Here is a 23,046-nt window from a genome sequence, read left to right on the forward strand (position 1 = left end):
TCTCTCTCTCTCTCTCCCTCCCTCTCTTTAAAGTTGAAAAGATCCTTACAGATCACTGAGACCAACTCTTTGATTTTATCAACGAGGAAGCCAAGGCTTAGAGAGATTTATACGACTTCCATAAGAACACACAAATAATAATACATAGCAGAGCTGAAATTCTAACCCAAGACATATACCTTCATACTCAGTGCTCTTTCAACTGCACCACACTGTTCTTGCTATTTGTTTCTGAACTATAATCTTCAACAGTTTGCTTCTACAGAGCTCAGCTTGATTCTCTAAAAATAGTTGCTACTTTTCGAAAAAAATAACAAAAACCTGTTACATACATATACATATATGTATAAACATATATGTGTGCATATACATATTCAGTTATCAAACATTTTTCCTTCCTACCTCTCCAAATGGAAAATATAGATATGTATAATATATATGTATATACATATATTTATGTATGTACGTGTTATGCATGTGTAACACTTGCAACAAACAGCAGGGTCAGGCAAAACAAAATGTGCATTTAGTCATTAGTCTATTTCCTCCCTGTCAAGAGGTGGATAGCATTCTCCATTAGTGATCCTTGGGAATCATGGTTGATAATTGTGTTGTATTCTTAAGTCTTACACAGTTACTATTTTCTAAGATTCAAAATTAAATTCTTAAGATATTCCCAAGTTAATTCCCAAGTTTTACTCTTGATTCTGCCTGGCAGTGCTGTCAGTATAAACTGCTGCTAATAGGGCTACTAGTTTTCATTGTGCAAATTTTGCTGAAGAAAGGGGCAAAAGAATAATGAAATAGGCAGTTATGTTGTACCAACACCATTCTACTATTTTTTGTGGCCACCTCAAGTCATAAAGTGTCCTAATGATGTGATTTAACATTTAATTCAATTATTCATCATATTAATGTAGCAGTACAGACAAGGACATGTAAGATGAGTAAATCTTAATCAGCAAATAAGCCCAATAATTGAGCCCTTTGTGATTTCCGTTATTCTACAATGTTAAATATCAAATATTCCCTACCCGTGTTTCTCTTTTTCTCTCTCATTCTCATAATTTTCCTCTAAACTCCTACCTCTGCTTCTTTGATAATTCACTATGGAGAAGAGATTCTCAAAGGGTATGCCAATGGGATACAAGTTTTGGAAAGTTCTGCCAACATGGAAAAGCTTTCAGTATAAGTTTGATGACAGACTGTATGTCTGCTGTCTGAGGACTAGCTGACCTAAGCTTAGAAAAGTCCATCCCCAGATTGGATACAAGGGGATGAATTTTTCCACCCAGGCTATTCTTAAAGATCATCTAATATGTAAGAGAAGGGTTGGGATTTGTGTTGGTGGAGGGAATAATAAAGCCAACAAAATTATAGATCTTTATGATACTGAAATATTCTTAATATTGTAAACATTTTTAGCCTCAATCTGCTGCTCAATCGTTTCGATCACATCCGACTCTTCATGACCCCATTTGGGGTTTTCTTGGCAAAGATGGTACAGTTTGCCATTTCCTTTTCCTCATTTTACAAATGAGGAAACTGAAGTAAACAGGGTTATGTGACTTGCCTAGGGTAACACAGATAGTAAGTGTCTAAGACTGGATTTAAACTCAGGAAGATGAGTCTTCCTGACTCCAGACCTGGCACTCTATCCTGGCACACTGTGCCACCCAGCTGCCCCAGACACAAAGTCTCAAATGAGTTCAATCTCATAGGGATACAAAGGCTATTTGTAGGCATTTTTGAAGTCAAGTTTCCTTTGGTCTATAAATCATCCTAGATCAATATTTACTTCTCAAAATGTCTCCTTGACAGAGTATTTTTTTCATTATTCCAGGATTCTTATTATATGTCTTTCTTTAATTTATGTTTCATTTCTAATCTTTACTGAGAAAATCTGCCATTAACTGCCTCTTCTCCCTATCTCTTCATCTCAAAACCCCTTACTCCCAACTTCTACTCTGCCTCTTTCCTTCAGTCTCTAAACACTTATAATGTTCCTTCTCCTTGCCAAACCAAACTCCTCTTTGATTCCATCCCCTCCCATCACTTTCAACAGATTTCCCCCTCAATTGCCATCCTTCTCTCTCTAAATTTCAGTCTCTCCCAATCTACCAGTTTCATCTCTACCGCCTTCAAACATGGCCAATCTCTTCCTCCTAAGGGGGAAAAAACTCTATTAGGTAATACCATCCCCTCAAGCTATTATACTATCTGTTTCATCACTTACTAAACTAGGAAACTAGGTGGTGATGTGGCTAGAGTGCTGGACCAGGAGTTAGGAAAATCGAGTTCAAATGCTGTCACAGGCACTAACTAGATGTATAACCCTAGGCAAGTCATTTGACCTCTGTCTGCCTCAGTTTCCTCATCTTTAAAATGGGGATAATAATAGCACCTACTTCCAAGGGTTCTTATGAGGAGGAAATGAGAAAATATTTGTAAAGTGCTTGGAAAACTTAATGTATTATATAAGCTCTAGGTAATTATTATTGTTATTAATATGTGTGTGTATAAAGTACTAGGTAGTACTAGTAGTATATCTCTAGATAGCATGGCATTATGCCATGGTACTTATGCCCCCCTCATCATTGAAATCTCTTACAAGGCCAAAGAGATTAGCCTAAATATCCACAGTGTAGAATGTGGCAAGCTACTGAATGAGGAGCCTCTGAGTTAGCCCAGGCACTGCAGAGGGACAATCAACAAATTAACCTGAATTAACTAGGAAGATAGGATTGAGACAAAATATATTTGGAAAATTACACAGTAATTTCAATAATCCCAAATTACTCGCTGTCATTGAAGTCCATTTCAAAAATACCAATATTATCACAGTAATATCTTATGACTATGTCTCATGGAATGTGATACCTCAAAAGAAACAAAATTATAAATATTAGAATCTACAATGGATATATGAATGATTTTTAAAGTATTTATTGTGTTTAGTATATGTCAAGCATTATGTTAAGTATTGTGGATACAAATGGAAAAGCAAAGACATTCACTGCCTTCAAGAACCTAACCCTGTTCCCGAGGCAAGTTCCCAAGGCCAATGCTCTATCCTCTAATCTATGCTGTATTTAGGAAGTGGTGTAAATATCATCCAGAATGTGTGACTGGCTAAGGAGGTGGGTAAACTACATGACAAGAATGAGAAACAAAGAAAGGGACAGCCCACATGTTCTGCTGATATACAGGGTATCCAAAAAATCTTAGTGTAGCTTCAAATTGCACTAAGATTTTTGGGACATCCTGGATGTTTGTTTGTTTGTTTTTTAACTCAGAAGTCTTCCTAAGTTAGTTTGATCCTCTATAAAGCATCCTTAAGACTTTAAGATTTTAAGAACTCCCAGCTTCAAAGGAACTTCTAGAGACTGCATTCTCTTGCCATAACCAAGAATCCGGAGTCACTTAATGTCATATGGAAGCACTGCAGTATACTTTGGTGGAGGATTTATTATGGCACTTTGATGGAATTGTGACTTGACTGGCATGAATTCTTTCTCCACTGGTAGAAGCCACCAAAACCAATATACCACAGAAGAATACATAACCTCATCTTCATAGCATTAGATGACCCTGGATTCTTGTTGGCTATTCCAGCCAGATAGTCAGTCAACAAGTATCTCTTAAGCATCTATTATGTTCCAGGCACTGTGCTAAACACTAAGCTCTGGCAACAGAACACAAACTCCAAAATTCCTATCAGGCTGGGAAATCTCAGAAGTGTCAACATAATCATAGATGTGCCAATAAGGACCATTCACACTAGACCCAGAGAAGTCCGTCTGCAAAAAATGGTTCACCAAATGACGAATTATTTTTGGCCACAACATCTCTTGAAACCATCTGCTAAAGCATAGAGGGTTTTCAGTCTTCATTGGTGAAGGCAAATATTCAGATGGATGAAATCATACTTCTACTGAAGTCGAATCACACTTTTATAGCTTATGTCACTTGTGTAGTTCACACCAGCTCTCATTAAACCACTATTAAGATATGAATTAAAATAGTGTTCTGTGTGTGACCTTGGGCAAGACTTATCCTCTCTAGGCTTCAGCTTCATTACTTATAGAATGAGGATTAGATGAGCTCAAAGGTCTCCTTCTGATCTAAATATATGATCCTATGTTATCTCAAGCAGATAAATTAAGAGAAAATGGAAGTCAACTTGCAACGTTAAACTGGATAAGATCATTACCCCCAACACGGCTCCAGCAATAGCTATGGCCTAATAAATTAAGAATATTTTTGCCTATTGGAAGCCTCCACATCAGACCTAGTTTCTTCAACATAATTAGGGTTCCTATTCATGGAAAACTAATTTTGCAAAGTAGTAGATGAATAGTAATTTCCATGCAAATGGTACCAGAACAACACCATTTTGCTATTAGCTTCCACAAAAGTCATTTTGTGGTTGTTCTCTGGGCACTAGTTACTAATTTTTCTGAGTAACATCAACCTCAAGAAGACAGCTAAATATGTTCCTCTAGGAGATGAAAATATTTTCTAAATAGAAAGGGGGAAAAAGATTAAAGGCACAATGGAGCTTATGGAAAAAATACACAAAACCTTAGGCAATTCAAAGGAATGAATTAGAAGGACATGAGTAACATCTAAATGCCAGGTAATACTCTCTCCTATGCCTCTCAGCAGTACATTAGATAACCTCTGCATAAGTACATTAGGCACGTCAGAGCCGTGATGCTGGACTTCTGCTGCGTTGCCATGGAAGTAGAAAGCTCAATTCCCTTAGCTCTTGTGCGCTCTCATCCACACTTCTGGCAACAGTGACAGGTCCTTTTCCTTTGTTTAGAAACTGTTCTGGTAGCAGTTTCCATCACTTTCCCATTGTACTGAAAGGCAGCATTATAAAGCTCCATTGTAACCAAATTACATGAGAGGGAGACATTTCATTTCCAGACCTAAAATTAGACTTTTACATATATGCAAAAGCATTATAAAAATAGAACTACTTTCTGAAAGAAGGCACCCTGTGGTGTTCCGAAGGTTAAGCCTTTCATATATATCAATCGAACTTAAAGCACACGTACGTATTCATGATGGGCAAAAATTCAGAATATCCTTAGGAATCCTGGAAACTGACTTAAGAATGTTTGTTCTTGAGAAAGGTCTCTAGAGGTAGACAATTTTTGGGAGGAGGGTCCCACAGAGAGAATGATGGCAGATTATGTTACCCATGCAGATGTCAAGGTCACTAAAAGAGCAGAACATTTGATGAAAAAGAACATATTTCCCAATAAAACTTTAACAAGTGTGTTTAATAGACTTTGGAGCTGCAGACAATTGTATACTTCATGACTCCAGCCAGAATGCCTTTGAGGTGCTACTAACTTCAATATTCATCAGAAGTGGAAATGAGAATAGGAAGGAGATTTTTTTTAACATCAAGAGGGAATCTCAATCTGTAGGTAAGAGATAACTATTAAAAAAAAAACATGAATCAAAGTTCCCATTATAATTTCACTGAAAAGATATTGACTTATTATTTTAAGCAATATAGTATAATTACAAATGAAAGTGTTGATTAAGGCTGGATCCCACTGAAAATTCAAACATATGTGTATAGGTTCAAACACTTTTTCATTCATTCATGAACAAAATAAGCTTTAAACAGACTACATAATCCTGTTTAAAACAAATTTTCAGAATTGCTCATATAAACAGAATCATGATCAAGCCAAGACATTTGTTAGCATTTGGCAAAGTCTGAAACTCTGTGCTTTTCAGTGTCTGAAAAGTATGACCACTGGATTGCATGCAACTTAGGGGTCAAAGGATCAGAGTGCAGAAAGGTGGCTGAAGATCAGTGAGTTCAATGCTCTCTTTTCACAGATGAGGAAATGTAGACCTAGAGAGGTTAGGCAACCTAAGTCACATGATCACAGATTTGGAAGGGCCCCCATCTAGTCCATCCCCCTCCCTTTTTATGGAGGAAGAAACTGAGGCATCTAGAGGTTAAGAGACTTATTCCAGGTTGCACTGATAGTAAGTTGCAGAACCTGCATTCCAAACCAAACCTTTTGAACATAAATCCCATGCTTTTTTCACTACACAATATAGGTTTGACTTACCACAAATAAAGGCCTGCAAATCATCAACAGAACAATTTTCTATAATCAAAAATGTGTTTATATGTATATATATATATACACACACACACATATAGTATATATATGTGTGTGTATATATAGATGTGTGTATAGATGTGTGTATGTATGTGTATATATACATATTATATATATATATACATACTTATAAAAAGGTTTCTCTTTGTGTGATCCCTTACCCATTATTTCCTAGACTACTATCTGCCTTGACCATCCTTAGTCCAGCCCACATACGATATCTCATTCAATATTTCTCTTATTATTCTTCAATATTGTTAAGGTTAACTGTGAACATGAATCTGTGGTCATAAAGTAATAGGGTACATAAATAAAAACAGGACACTAGGAAAGAAATTCCCTAACAACTGTAAGCAAGTGCTATATTATTCTCTTTGACTATACATGCCTCTTTCCCTTAATTAACAGAATAATCTGTTTCAGTGGATTCAAAAATTAATTTAAAAAATTTGACTTCTGTGTTGTGCTTACTTAGAAGGGCAATAGTCTTTCAGGGGGTCCATAAGTCAGGTGTGTAATGAGTGCCTATTCTATGTATAGTATAGAGTAAATATGAGAGAATACTTTAAAAGAAAACATAGTAGGCTTGATCATTTTCATAACTACCTATGCTTTAGGAGTATTCATGTCTTCAGGCTGGTCCTCAGAAAGCATCTTTAACAATGAATTCTTTATAAAATAAAGATTCCCCATACTAGTTGTATACTACAACTATATTCTTCTAAAATAATAAAACTTCCATATTTATAGACATTTAGAACTGAAAGGGACCTTGGTAATCATTTTATGGCATAGATGAAGAAATGGAGGCCTAGGGAAACAAGGGACTTTCCCAAGGTCCCATAACTGGTTAGATGTTGAGGTAGGCACAGGACTGTGTCCTCCTGACTCTTGACTAGGTGAATTTTTTGCTATCCCCCCCAAATATGTCTCTGCCTAAACCAAAAATATTAGCATGTACTTGTAATGTTAAATACCATAAGTCAGATTTAAATTGTGGCTGAATGGTCAATGTAATTATGTCCTAGGGCTAAAGTTTAAGTTTTGAAAGTGAGGAGTAAAGGGTTAGCCAGTGCTTGACAATCAACCAGACAAATACCGCATGTCACCACTTCATTCCAGGACTACTGCAATAGCCTGTTGGTTGGTATGCCTGCCACAAGTCTCTCCCCATTCTAGTCTATACTCCATTCAGCTGTCAAAGTAATCTTCCTAAAGTGAAGGTCTGTCCCTATTCAATGAATCCCAGTGGCACCCTATCACCTTTAGAATCAAATATAAAACCCTCTGTTGGCAGTTTCAAAGCCCTTCATAAACTGCTCCCACACACTTTTCCCCATTTTCTTATTATCTAGTAACACTGGCCTCCTTGCTGTTCCTCAGACAAGACACTCCCAACTGTGGGCATTTTCATTGGCTGTCCCCTGTGCCTGGAGTGTTCTCCCACCTCATCTCTACTTCCTAGCTTTCCTGGCTTCCTTCAAGTTCCAGCTAAAATCCCACCTTCTACAGGAAGCCTTTCTTAATCCCTCTTAATTCCAGTTCTTTCCCTTTATTGATAATTTCCAATTTATCCAGTAAATGTCTATTTGTACATTGTTATTTGCATATTATTTCCCCCATTAGATTGTGAGTTCCTCAAGGGCTTCTCAAGGAATTCCTCAAGGAATGTCCTTTACCTTTCTTTGTATTCTCTACACTTAGCACAGTGCCTGGTACTTAGCAGGCACTTCATAAATGTTTATTGACCGACTTTTCTAACTTCCTTTTAGGCCCTTCTCGTCACTACCAGATACAACCAACTCAAAGCTCAAATCCTTTTCCCCAGTGTCTTCATGGAGCCACCAATAAAGATTCCCTTCATTCTGGAATATGGAAGAGTCCATAGAAGTATAAAAGGCAGGCCTTAATATCACCTAACATTTAGATATTATAATATATAAATGTATCTACCCTTTCCTTAATGCCTCTTTAAGTGTAAACTTATTGGAAAAAAAATTGCTTTAGTATGTTATGCATAATACTTTTTATCTCACAGCTATGTATCACTGAAAATTATGAACTATTAATATAAATAATGTAAATACAAATAATAAACTATTAAAAACTCCAGTGATAGTTCTGTTCCTCTAGGAAGTTGTGTTCCTAAATTGAGCTGAAAAACTGACAAATAATCAGGACACAATCAAGAAAGATGCTCGGGTTACCAATTTTCAACTATAATTTCATGCTTTTTGTGGTTATTTAAAAGATAAATAAAAACTTATGAACTTCGGGATAAAAAAAGAAGACATTTTAATCAAGACATTTTAAATTTTTATACTTGAAAAATCAAGTGTTAAGACTGAATTATGCAAAAATGCTAGCTTGACCCATGGAACTGACATTGCAAATAGGCTAAGGATGCAGGAAAGAATATCTTCCTGGGAACAATTCAGGATGCTATTGCATTTCCTGTTACTTACACTCATTGCCCCACGTACCTGATAATATTTAATGTGCATTTAAAACAAGATTTTTTTCCTTTCCTCTTGGAAAACAATAAAATGACATGGACCTTTGTGTAATCACAATCCAAGTTTTATTTTCCCAGTTACATAAGATTCCCTTTATATGATACCTACTCTAAGATAACGCACCATGATCTAGGATATTTATCTTTTCTTCTCCTTTTTGTTCTGACTCCTCTACCCCAAAGGCGAAGTAGACTTATGTTGAAGAAGCATTATGGGAATATATCCATATTATGGAAATATGGAAATATTTGTGAATTTTATGAGATGTATAGGATAAGAGCTTTAGCCTTCTTGTATTACCAAACTTAGATGACTCTAACTCAGTCTGATAGAAATAAATAGAAGTGAGCTATGAGAAGCATTGGTACTAACTGATTTTACCAAGTGCCCCCCAAATGGCACCTTATTCCTCCCCCACCCCTCTTTTTAGCTCCTTTTAATATGTTGTCTTCCCCATTAGAATGTAAGTTTATCAAGGGCAGGTCTCTTTTTGCTTTATTTATATTCCCAGAGTTTAGCATAGTTGCTAAAACAGAGTAAGAGCTTAATACATGCTTTATCTAGTCTAATTTAATTATAAATAAATATGGTATCCTCAATTAAGAATAACCCAACTGATCTCTACAAATTTTGGATTGTACCAGATCTACAAATTTCCTGGATAGAACACACATCTGTCACCATATGTTCAAGCTTTGGGAGTTTCCTTTACAGTGACATCTGTTAAGAGCAGATACTCTATCATAATATTTTGAGAAAAAAATCAGTCCTTTATACCCTTCTCTCATAAGATGGAAATGCATTTCAAAAGCAAGTGATTGGAGCCATCTAACTCTCTGAGGAAATCATATAATAGTTCCTTTTCTAATGTAAAAATACTTGGAAAAGATGAAAGACTGATACACACACACACACACACACATACACACACACACACACACACACACACACACACACACACACATACACACACCCCCAACACACTCATGAACACTTTGGGTACAGATGAAGTCAATTGATTTTTATTTAGGATATTTAGAACACATTTTGCTCACTTTCATTTAATTATTTCTTAGAATGAATATGGTAACTATGTTTTAAAGCCTTCCTCCGCTATTCCTGAATGAAGAGAGAGATATTTTAATTGCTAATGTGAGCCTCATTTCACATTATAAAAATTTAGGCTTCCCTCACTTTACTTCTCCATTTATCTGAGAAAAGGTATGAAAATAGGACCATGAACACATATACTAAACTATAATTGAGATGCTTTTTACCCAAGGGAAAAATGTTTGGGGGAAAATATATATATTATTCTGTGGATAGCCACAACATTGTCACATGATGAAGTCTGGATGAAAGGAGAAAGGTAATGGGGGAGGGGGGAGGAGAGCACAGAAAGGAGTAGTAAAAAGTAAAGAAAAATGCATTTTAAAAAAATTTCTTGGTACAAATGAGTTTTGACATAAAAGTGGAGGAAAGTGAGGAATCATTTCATTTTGTTTCATTATCAGCATCCAGATGGCTGACCAGCAGAAAAGAAGGGGAAATAATCTTATGTACATGATGAGAAGGGGAAAAAAATAACTGACTAGCATAAAAAGACTTAAAAATGTATTTTTCAAGAGATCTTTTGCATCAATAGTAAAATATCTTTTTAATTGTAACTAATTATATGCTATAAACAATCTTTATTTGGACTATTATTTATCACCAGAATATAAAGAATAACTATCTGCTACTTGCCTTGGAAAACTTTCTTTTTAATTGGTATAAATTTCTTGCTGCAGGAATGCAATGACAAGTCTACTTAAAATGAATGATTTTGCCTATTTTTGGTCTTCAACCAAATATCAACCCAACATTTTCACATACCACCCCCTAACAGAAACCAAAAACATTCCTATTAAGTTACTGACACTTAAAACATAAAATTGACAGAAATTCAACATGAACTTGAATATACTAAAATAGACAGTGCTTTACGTTCTTGGGATGAAATTTGAAGCCCCACAGTGATTATAGCTACTCCTCTGATGCAATAAAGGTTCGATGATATCACTAACACATTTCATTAAACACTAATATAATTAATCTACTAAACCTCTGAACTACCTGAAATTTTGTCTAGCTTACAATAAAAATCAGCAGATTTTTCATTTGAATAACCTCACTCCCTATATACAGTCAATACTGTTGGTTTATATATGGGTATGTGAAATAATGTTAAAACCTCCACGTTTCCTATTTATTTTCAATTTCTCCTCCTTTCTTTCTTTCATCTTTTCATATTCTTTTACTCTTCATTTAAGAAAACTCAATTCTTCTCATCTGTCCCATAAAACACATAAGAGGTTGGATAATAATAGGATGACCACTATGAATGATAATATCCATGATCTAATATATTCTGTATTGAAAAACAATTTGCAAAATGACTTCTAGCTTTTAAAAGGGGAAAATGTAATTGAGGTTTAAAATGAAATGTTCTAACTCAAATGATACTGCCTAACTATGAGCTTCTGTAAGTCACCCACCTGGGGCAGCATGCGATTCTCCTCCTCCAGCTGTCTTACTCTTGCCTCCAGCTGCCTAACATAGGACAAGGTTGATTCTAAAATTAAAAAGAAAGAACTCACATTATACATACAGATCTTGTTTTGTGCACTGTCAGGATATTTTTGACTTGATTTATTCAGAAGAGGTAGTGACTTCAGTATGCCTAAAAACAAATAAACAAATCACCCAAAGGGTCTGTTTCTCCCTAGGAAAACAACAGAAACTGCTGATAGTACAAATAAATTTAGACTATTGTACAATGTTTTGAAGAATTACTCCAGTTTGGAGGTGGTTAGATACCAGATTCCTGGACTCCAGCCAGCCTTTTCACATGTAAACATCTTGTAGACAGACAGTGCTTATTAGCTCCTACTCATCTCCTAACCCTGTGCTTTCTGAGTCTGCAATAAATTGTAGCAGACGTATTTTAAAACAGTCTCTGAAAACACAAGCTGCATGACCACTTATGCAAAATGGCTAAAATGGCTAAAGGAAAAAGAAACAGCCTTATGGTATGAAACATTTATATACTGATTATGGAAGAAATAAAATCTTCCAACCCCATCACGAACCAACTCTCACTCTGCTCACAGCCTGCAAATCAATCAATCAACAAGCACATATCAAGCCTTTATTCAGTGGCAGGCACGGGGAGAGGTGCTGTCGATAGAAGTATAATAAGTGAGATAATCCTTACTCACGAGGAATTTATATTCTAATGGAGGAGGCAGGAAAGGAAAGAGGAAGAGAGAGACAGACAGATAGACTGACAGAGACACAGATAGAGACAAATACAAAGAAAGAGAGACAGAAACAGGGATAAAAAGACAGAGGGAGAGAAACAGAGGGAGAGACAGAAAAACAACAGAAAAATATATCTACATATGCAATCCCAGGACTACAAAATCAAAACAGCCAGAATGGTTTGACACTTTTTTTTTCATTTTTGCAGGGTATGATACAATTTACCCAATTGATCTGTGAATTAACCATTGCCTACCCTAAAGGTGACCCTCCCTTGGTGATAGTTGGGTTTCAAGGTGAGTCCAAGGTATGTTGTCAAAGGCCCAGAGGATGGATAAATCTCTCTCACTTTCTGGATCACTTACTCACAAATTCAAACCCTACCTGAATGTCCAAAAACAGGAAAATGATTCAATTTCAAAACGATGCAATAATGGAATAGAATTGCTTTACAAAGCAATTAAGATTGACAGTTTTCAGAAATACAAAGAACTTTTGGAAAAACCTTTATGAAACCATACAAAAAATAAATGAAACTAAAAATACAGAACAAGGAGATTGGAGTATGTACCATGACCATATAAGAAGAAAAGCAAAATGAAAATAAATAGAATCCTGATGGGGACTTAGAGAGAAAACCTTCTAAAAAAACACTATGATCCTTTATGTGTTGAAACTAATTAAACATAAATGATATTAAGGAAGTATAATATTTATTCTGATGTTTAATTTTTCCCAATATTTTTTGAGAAGTCAAACCATGCTCTCTTAAAAGGGCATAAATTTAGGAAGAGGGAAGTACCAATCATTTGAAAATATCAATGCTTCCTTTTTGTTGCTATTGTTCAGTCATGTCTGACTCTTACCTCATTTAGAATTTTCTTGGCAAAGATATTGATGTGGTTTGCAATTTCCTCCTCCAGCTCATTTTACAGGTAAGGAAATTGAGGTAAATGGGGTTAAGTGACTTGCCCAGGGTCACAAAGCTAGCAAGTGTCTGAGGCCAAATTTGAACTCATGAGTCTTCCAGATTCTAGGCCCAGTGCTCTATCCACAGTTCCACCTAGCTGCCCTAGCTTCCATCACAAAAAAGATCAAATTGTCACCATTCCAACCTATGTCAAAACTAATTTCAGGGTCCAAATAGGAACAATATGATCCATCACTGCAGAGTGCCATCTATGAACAAATACATCTCAAATACGGTGAAAGTGAAGGATAACACAATTCCTCAAGGGCAGATTTCCATATATTTCTCATATGACCATTTTTAGCAAACAAAAAAGCTGAAGAGGCTGATTCATTACATTGTTCTTCAACTTAAGAAGGAGAAAAAGAAAAATTTTTTTATTGTAAGATGCTAGGATATTTGGGAGGCATATGCTGGGACCCCTTAAGTTATATAATGTTGGAGTATTAAAAATGATTTAATGGCCAAATCTAAAATGTACTATGTAAATAATTATCACTTTTATTTATAAATTCTTTGTGTGGGCAGAGACTCAATTGCCTTTCTATCACATCCACAGAAACAAATGAAGAAAAGCTTTAATATACCACTATTCTCTTTAAAGAAAAAACAAAGAAGCAAACTGTTTTCAATTTAATATGATGTCACATGGAGACAATCAGTCCTCAAAGGTCAAACATAATAATGGAAGGATCTGCTCTCACCAGCGTCCATCAGTTCTTCTGGCTTCCACAGAATGAGGAAGTTCTGATTCTGAATCCAGATTCCTTCAAAGGGCCACACTTGAGGACCTAGAGGGCCATATGTGGCCTTTAGGCCGCAGGTTCCCCACCCCTGAATTAGACTATAACTCTTCCTCTCTTGACCTGCCGAACAACTGAAGTGCTAGTGGAACAAAACGGTTAACCTTGATCGTTCCATAATTTAAAAGAGACAAGAACATTAGAGATACAACAAAGTGGATCAAACTGAAATGTTGATATGTGATCTAATATTTTACTGCAATCTTCAAAATGACCAATGATTTTTTTTTAATAATCAGTCTAATAATTGTTTCTCAGTCTTCATCCCTTTTGACTTCTCTGTAGGATTTTCATGACACTGACCATGATTTTCCAACTACCTGTCTGACTTTTCTTTTCTGGGCTCCTTTTTCCGATGCTTTAACTGTTGTGGTTGTGTCATCAAGGTATTTATCTTGGACCTTCTCAGTGATTTCATCAGTTTCCATGGGTTTAGTTATTATCTCTATACATAAGAGGCTAGCCTCAGTTGTTCTCTTGAATAACAATTCCACATCACCAACAGTTTATCAGCCATTTCCAATTGGATGTGCCATAGATATTTGAGTTTATATAAAGCATTTTATAAGCATTTTATAAAGCATTTTAAGCCAAACGACATGGAGTATCCCTCCCCTCCTCCAAATCCCTCCTAAATGCCAGCTATTGCAAATTTCATTTCTTGCAATTCAGCCATTTTAATGTAAGTCCCACATTTTACAAAGCACCAGTAGTTCACTCTTACCACTAGGATAAAGTATAAACTCCTCAGTTTGTCATTTAACACCTTTTATAACCCGGCATCAGCCTACCTTTCTAGGCATGCATTACTTTTGTCCATGTATTCCAACCAAACTGGCCTACATGCCATTCCCTATGTGTTACTATCAATTTTTCATCTCTGTGCTCTTCCACAAGGTGTCCCCCGTGTCTAGAATTCACTTTCTCCTCAGCTCTGCTTCTTAGATCCCTAGCTGTCTTCAAAGATCCTGTTGAGGTATTACTTGATCCCCTCAGTTTCTAGTGCCCTTCCTCCATGAAAATATTTTGCATTTATTCAAACTCACTGAAGTTCACTGGATTCTCTAGTGTTGACTCCTTATTAGACTTCATTTTTAATTCCTTATTATCCTCTCAGTCTATTGACCATCTATAAAATAAGCTTAATAATACTTGTCTATCTCAGGGAAGCTATGGGAAAGTGTTACATGGATGTGAGCTATTACCAAACATGGAACATCAGTATTAGCATCAACATAATTTTGAGTAAATTCCAATGATGTTATTCTTCCTTCAAAATGTCAGCAAAAATTTTCAATGGATTTTAAATTGTATCAGAGACTGGCGCCTTCCTAAATGATTGTCCTTGGTTTGCCTTTATTTCAGTTTACCTCTAATTGTTTCTTAGGCCACCAGGTAGGCTAATTTCTGCTGTCTCCACTACCATTTTGAAAAGCCCAGGCATCACATTACATTTTATCTTGTTTCCTGTGGCTTTCTAAGGCAATGAGGTTTTTTTTCTCCCTTTTGGTTGGCCCTCATCCCTGAAATCATCTACGAATTATTTTGATTATTGCTATGCAATAACTGTTCACCATGGACAATTGAAGCTGTCTGATCTCTGTCAAATCTATAAGTGGCAACACTTTGAGAGAATGTAGTCTGGTCAATGAAGAGCCTTGGGAAAGGGTGAAAGCTGCATATGATATGCTCTTACCACTAGAGCATTCAGGTAAGGGGGAGAGGAGGTGAGGGGACTGGGAGGGAGGGGGAACCATTAGTTTGAAACAATAGACTACTCATTTGTTCAAATACTTCCTTTTCCAAGGATCTGTAGGAATGTTTTCACTGCAGACACCATAATACCTGCACCTACCAGGAACCATCCCATAGTCATGGAATTCTCAATTCCCAGTAATTCTCCCCATAAACTCAGCCTCCAAGGACACAGCTCTGATTGTTTCAAAATTAGATCCTACCATGCACTGGCTTTTATACATTCCAGAGGAAATTACTTCAGAAAAGTATTACTAAGATTATTTCTCTTTAGACCGAAATTGTTTTTTTTTTTTCCCTTCCTCAGGCAATCAGAGGTCAGCCTCCCACTCAGAACACACAGCTCTGGACATATTTGCGATTATACCTCTCAATGTAATTCGACATTTTTCTTATGAAAATATCTCTTTGGAATCAGAATTTTCTTATTTGTTTTGGCCCTTAATTACAAACTGCTACATTAGGAGAGATTGAATTTTTAATCGGGCTTCTTTTTTTATTATTTGGTTGGGTTTTGGGGGATTTTTTGTTCAGTTGGTTGGTTTTTTTCTTTGTTTTTTGGGGGTTTTGTTTGTTTGTTTTTTGGAAAAAGAAGACAGTCCTAGACCTGTGATCTCATAGGGAAATTTTCCAGTTTACCTATACTAACTGGCAAACAATCTGTAACTTATAGTCAGAGAATAGCCTTGATCACAGAGGATTAATGACTCACACTTGGTCACACAAAGGTATCAAAAACAGGAACCCAATTTTCCTGATTCTAAGATCAGTTCTCTGTGTACTGTACCACAAGTTTCTCTTACCTGGGCCTTAATGACCTATTAGACAGACAGAGGGAAAGAGAGAGAGAGACAGACAGACAGACAGATGCTCAGGTGCTATAATTTCTCATTAATCAAGTGTTTTTCCCACATCTTTCTGTACCCATGAAAAAAGTGAACTGGTATGCTTAACTTATTGCCCATTAGTTTTCATTATCTGAGTTATTATTTGCTCTAATCAAAATGCTCTCCCAGTCCCCAAATATGCCTTGCATTTTCCAAACTTCTTGCCTTTGTTAGATCTCACTGTTTTCATTTAGGTTCCCACCACCCTCCAGGACTTAATCAAATTTATTCTCCAAGGCTTAGACTTCTACACCAAGTCTTCTTGTTCACTCCAGAAGCTGAAGGAGCTGCCTCAGGAGGCTATGGATCCCTTTACATCCAAAATCTTCAAGCAGAGTCTAAAGGCCCACCCACAGGTCAGGTATGGTTTAGTGAGGTGAGAGTTGATCCAAAATCATTGTTAAGATCCCTTCCAATTATAAAATTCTGTGATTCTTGTGAATACAACCGAAAATATCTCTTTTGAAATCATCTCATTGGGGCAGCAAAGTGGTGCAGTGGATAGAGCACGTGCCTTGGAGTTAGGAAAATCTGAGTTCAAATCTGGCCTCAGATACTTAGTAGTTGTGTGACCCTAGGCAAGTCACTTAACTCCCAGTGCAAAAAAAAAAAAACTGAAATCTAATCATTTTTGCCAAGGATGTGGCAATTAACCTAATTCTCTAATCACTCTTCTACTATTAGTATTGTTATTTAAAGTTTCATAAGCTCTCGGCTCAACACTAACAAGATTACAAAGAACTGAAAGAGAGGGTTTCTGTCTCTCTCTGTGCTTAACTAGTTCAGTGTCTGGGGTAAAGTGCTCAGTAAATATTTGGTGATTTAATTTGAGGTTGAAAGGGTCCTTTTCTCTTTCTCCCCAATACCCCTCCACTAACTTTAAAACCTCAGATTTTCAAGATTTGATCATAGAGTTGAACTGCTTTGTTCAAGGCACTCCAAGATTAATCAGTATCTAAGCAGATTTTTAATTGTCTCTTCACCTCTGTCAGTACTTAATTACATCTTTTTATATTGACCATAATCATATGATGCCACCCATCCAGAAGAAAGCTAAAAAACACAGACTAAAATCTAGTCATAGGGTTGACACTGCACCAAATATCCAGTTACTGAGAAACAGAGAACCGACAAAATGTTTTTAGTCTTTTCCAGACGTCTGCTATTGTGTGCACAGAAATAAGCCAAATTTCATCCAGGATCATGACACTCTAGTTTCTCTAATTCATTTAATAGCTATGCTAGAAAATTCATTTCTCTAGGTTACAGGTATTTTGGGGAGACCCATAAAAGGCTAATATGTCTCCTCAAAGTGGAAAAAAAGAGAAAAAAACAGCTTTACAAGTGAATCTGTTACAGTCAGAGATTTAGACCCCTCAGAGGACTGGAGTATAGGACAGGGTCATCTGGAATGAATTCACAGACTCAAGCATTCTTTAAGTCAAGGTGGCAAAGATTTATTGTTATGCTATACAGCAGGCAGAGGTCCTTAAGGAATTCTGCCATGGTGGGCAGAGCTCCTTAGGGAACTTGCAACCTGACAGGAATGATGCTAAAGCATATATAGAAAAAGTAGTGGATTATGTACCAAGTATGCTAATTAGGTGATAACATACAACTATGTCACTCACTATTGGAAATGGTGTGGGGAAGGAGTGAAGGGGGTTCCTAAAGGGTATGTTTTTGTCTGTTATGTCTGTAACAAGATAGTTTCAGGAATTGCCATCTATAGCTTGACCTCTGGATCATATACAATAACTCTGGGAATCAGTATAGGATAGTTCTGCTGGTACAAGTCCTGTTCATACAAGGGAAATTCTACAGAAGTCAGCTTGTTCTTGTAACAGAGAGAGATAGTTTACCTCATCGGGCTCTCTCATGAGTTATTGCCAGAGATAGTGTCATTGGGTTGGAGGGAAACTATCAGGGATAGTGTTTCTAAGGCTAGGGAGAAATGATCTTGGAAGTGGGGTCCAATTACAAGCACCCAAGCACCCCATCAAATTGGAAAAACCGACACATGAATGATGTGATATGTTGTCAATACCAATTGTTTCTGTTGTCAATATTGTTGACTTTTTTTGAATTTGTAAAAATACATTTTGTTGTCAATATCAATTAAATTCAACACATAAACGACTGTATATTTTGCTTTAGCTATTTAAACTAAGACTTTGATTTCAGCTATTGCCTACACCACTCCCAACCCCCCTTGACATAGTGGCCTTTTTGGACTAGACTTGTGATTTTATTAATTGAGGCATAGGTATTAATAGAGGCAAAATATAGACTTTAAGTTCGAAAAAATTATTCCATAGTAGAGTAATGAAATTTAAAGAATGGAACTTAGAGTAAAAAACCCTGGGTTAGAATTGCAGCTTATCATCTACTAGTTAAGTAACTTTGGGTCAGTTACTTAACAAGTCATGGAATCAAAGACTGGGAGCTGGAAAGGATCTTGTTGTTCAGTCATGTCTGATTCTTTGTGACCCCATTTGGAGTTTTCTTGCCAGAGATACTAGAATGGTTTACCATTTCCTTCTCCAACTCATTTTGCAGATGAGGAAACTGAGGTAAACAAGGTTCACACAGCCCAGGGTTACACAGTTATTAAGTGTCTGAGGCTAGACAAACTCATCAAGAGGAGTCTTCTGGATTCCAACCCCAGCGCTCTATCCACTGCACATGCCTTAGGTGATGCTTACTGATTAAATGAATGACTATAGAGAGTCATAAAGCTAGTATGAGTGTCTAAGGTAGGATTTGAATTTAGGGCTTCTTGACTTCAAGTCCAGTGCTCCATCAACTATACCATGATGCCTGTTTTCTCATCTATTAAATGAGAATAGTAATCCATACTTTAAGGGCAGCGAGATGGCATGGTGGATAGAGTGCCAGGTCTGGAGTTAAGAAGACCTGACTTCAAATTCAGTTTTAGAGATTTACTAGCTGTGTGACCCTGGGCAAGTCACTTAACCCTGTTTGTTTCAGTTTCCTCATCTGTAAAATGAGCTGGAGAAGAAAATGGAAAACCACTCTAGTATCTTTGCTGAGAAAACCCCAAATTGAATCACAAAGAGTTGTATACAACTGAAACAACTCAAAAACAACAAGGTATTACCTACTTCATAGGACTGCAATGAAAAGGACTTTGAGCAAAGTCAGAATGTTATTCCAGTAGAGCTCCTAATTGTTTAGATTATTGTATGTGAAAGTACACATGAAATTTTTATATAATCAGTTTTTCCATGGTGTTGGTTCTCAAATGATTTCAGGGCCAGGACTTCAGAATAATTGCAGAGGGGGAAAAAAAGCAATAAGAAATATGAAGGGCTATGTTTATGTGACTTAAGGGCAGAGGGAAAACACTAGATTGTTTTTACCATTAAAACTTTGCTATTAAAATAAAAATACAATTTCACATTCCCCTAGTTCATTTCTAAGCACACTGGGCACTCAATAAATAGTTATTAGCTATAAAATTAATTTCCCAGTACAAGCTTCTCCAAGTTCCTAGAAACTTGACTTTGTGATAATACACAAAGGCTAGAAAATTAACCCTAACCTCCTGGGAGGATTTATTTAAGGTTCTTAAAGTTCCCCATAAGAATGATGGTATTTATGAACCCATTCACATAAAAATTAATATAGTCACCTTTAATTCTGGCATTTCTAGAAAATGATGTCATTTTAACTCTGGATCCTGTTTATAATCTCAGAACTTTCACTGATTTGCTGGAAGATATTAAACAACTCATTTATGACTTTTTGTGTTTCCAACACTGAAAAATGAGAATAACCCCTACCCATTCAATCTCCCAAAATGAGAGGATGAGCCAAGTTATTCCTGACTCCTAGTTCTCACTCTTAAAAAAAAAAGTGTACTCTCCTGAAACGCTTCAAGCTAAAAAAAAAAAAAAAAAAAAAAAAGGAAAATGATGAGAGATACTGGTACCTCTAAAAGGAAGGATTAGATCATAATAACTAAGGTTGTTGTGAAGGACAGAGTGTCTTTTGTGGACCTTGGGGGTGAATTGGGTGCTAGGTTAAGTTTTCTTTTTCTGAATAACAGGCAAAACTGTAATAGCTATTATGATGTCTCCCTCATCCCATCCCCTTGGCTGAGGAAGGGATAATTTATTCCACTCATGGGCATACTTTACCAATCTATCAATCAATAAACATTTATTAAGAGCCTACTATGTGCCAGGCACTATTTTATATCCTTATTTCTGTGGACATAAAAAGAGGTTCCTGCCCTCAAGGAGCTTACAATCTAACAGGGGAGACAATGTGCAAACACAGAAATACAAATCAAGCTATATACAGGATAAATCAGAAATAATTAATAGAGAAAATGCACTAGAATTAAGAGGGATTGAGGAAGGTTTTCTGTAGAAGGTGGGATTTTAGTTGGGAGGTCAGTAGGCAGAATGGAGGAAAAAGAGCATTCTAGGTATGGAGGACAGCAGAGAAAATTCCCGGAGATAAGTAATAGATTATCTTGTTCACCGAACAGCCAGGAGGCCAGCGTCACTGGATCAAAGAGTATGTGATAGGGTATAAGGCGTAAGGAGACTGGAAAGGTGTATTTGATCCTGGAGGCAATAGGAAAACTCTGTAAATTCACAGTAAAACTCTGCTTTTGGAAAAATCACTTTAGGGACTTGAATGAAGTCATAGAGAGAGAACTGAGGCAGGCAGACCCACCATCAGACTATCACAATAATCTAGGCATGAGGTGATGAGGGCCTAGTGTCAGAGGAGAGAAAGGGGTATATTCTAGAGATGTTACACAGGTAAAATCAACAGGCCTTGGAAATAGATTGGGGGATGAGAGATAGTGAGAAGTGTAGAATGACTCCTAGGCTGGGATCCTGAGGTCAGATGGTCAGATGGGAGACCCCATTTCACAATTCATCATGCCTCCAAAGGCTGGAGATTAGACAGGAAAAGGGATCCCATTAGCAATTAAGAGGCTTCCTAATTGGTTAATGTGAATTTGGAGTTATAAAATTAACAAAGAAGTTCTATTTAAGGAAATGGTCTGCAAATCTTTCCAATCTTGTACGCCTATCATTAAAACATTTTGGAGCACTTCTCCTTCAATATGTGAATATTTACTTATTTACAAATTACATGTGTGCTAATATGCATATTACAATGCAAAAAAAGTTTAAATAAGATAATATTTGATCCTAGAATGAATGAAAGAATGACATAATCAGCCTGGAGTTTGAGAAAAATCATTTTTTGAGAAGGGAGAGACTTGAGGCTGGAAGGCCCGTTAGAAGGATATGACAATAGTCTATTCAAAAGCTGATAAGGCTTTAACTAGATTGATGACTGTGTGGAGAGGAGAAGGCATATGTTAAAGATTTTACAAAGATTAAATACAAGAAAATTTGGCAACTGACTATGTAGGGTGAGTGAGAGTTAGGAATCAAAGATATTACTGAGAGTTATATAAACTCCCTGGATGCAGACATAGGAGACTAGAAGGATGGTGGTACCCTTCACAGAAAAAGGGAGGTTTGCAAGAAGGGTGAGTGTGGGAGGGAAGACAATGAGTTCTTTTTTGAACACACAGAGTTTGAGATGCCTCTAGGACATCTAGTTTGAAATTTTCCCATTGACAGCTATGCAACCAGGCTATTTGTGCTGGGAAACAGTTCATTTTGAACTGCCCTGAGGACTGTTACACAAAGAAGCAGGATGGGAACTTACACAAAGGAGGGAGAGAGCTCTGTGGGAAGTTGGTGGGGTAAGGGTTGGTGTGGTTGGATTGTTTCTCATGGAGAGGACTGGATGTAATTCATCTTGCCACCCCGAGTTGGATGATCACAACACCCTTTGGGGTATATCATCTAGTCCCCACTTGGGAGACAGCTGGTCTAGAGTACTCTGATAGCCAAATCCCAAATCAATGGAAGTTATCAGGCAACAAGGACAACAACTTTATTTTGGGGGTCTGTAAGAATATCTAGGCACTAGACCTAGAGGAACATCCTGGACATAGAAAATGAAAGATGATCAGAAAGTTTAGATAGCTTAGGATATGTTTACAAACCTGATTGCTACTCAACCTATGTTGACATTAAGATGGCAGAGTGGACAGAAGGCTGGACTTGGAGTCAGCAAGACCTGAGTTTAAATCTTTCCTCAGACCCTGGACAAATCATTTAACCTTTCATGCCTCAGTTTCCTCATCTGTAAAATGAGGTAATAATAGTACCAACCTTATGGGATTGTTGTGAAGATCAAATGATGTAATATGCCCTATGTAAATGTTAGCTATTACTATTATTATTATTGTTATATTTTTAGCTTACACTTTTGCTTTCTTTATTTTTGTATATTATTTCTTAATTTACACATGTTTTCTCCTTTGTGAATAAATCCTGACAAACACAGTTTGTAGTTTGGAGTTGAGATAAATTAACACTTCACTATTATATTAATAACTAATTATTAACTTGTGATCCATCCTTTTCTTCCTATTTCTGTTAAGACCCAACTCTTGAAAATGTCAGTTTTAGAAGGATGGAACAGTAGATAATCTTCTAGCCTTCAAGGCACAAGCTCCATAACTAGGTTTGACAGGACACCACTCATTAGGTTTCAATTAGGAAACTTAATTTCTGTTTGGAG

General features: G+C 36.6%; 1 protein-coding gene across 5 annotated transcripts in view; it reads right to left on the reverse strand.

The window, feature by feature from the left end:
* CCDC85A (coiled-coil domain containing 85A) overlaps positions 1–23,046 on the reverse strand; it is a 231,902-nt gene that overhangs the window by 37,711 nt on the left and 171,145 nt on the right. For all 5 annotated transcript variants that reach the window (XM_027865589.1, XM_027865588.1, XM_027865587.1 and 2 more), the window contains exon 3: positions 11,215–11,291. In XM_027865589.1, the coding sequence (XP_027721390.1) occupies positions 11,215–11,291 (77 nt within the window). The remainder of the gene's footprint in view (positions 1–11,214; positions 11,292–23,046) is intronic.

This window comes from Vombatus ursinus, unplaced genomic scaffold (genome assembly GCF_900497805.2).
Source record: "Vombatus ursinus unplaced genomic scaffold, bare-nosed wombat genome assembly UNPS02014778.1, whole genome shotgun sequence".
Lineage (NCBI taxonomy): Eukaryota > Metazoa > Chordata > Mammalia > Diprotodontia > Vombatidae > Vombatus > Vombatus ursinus.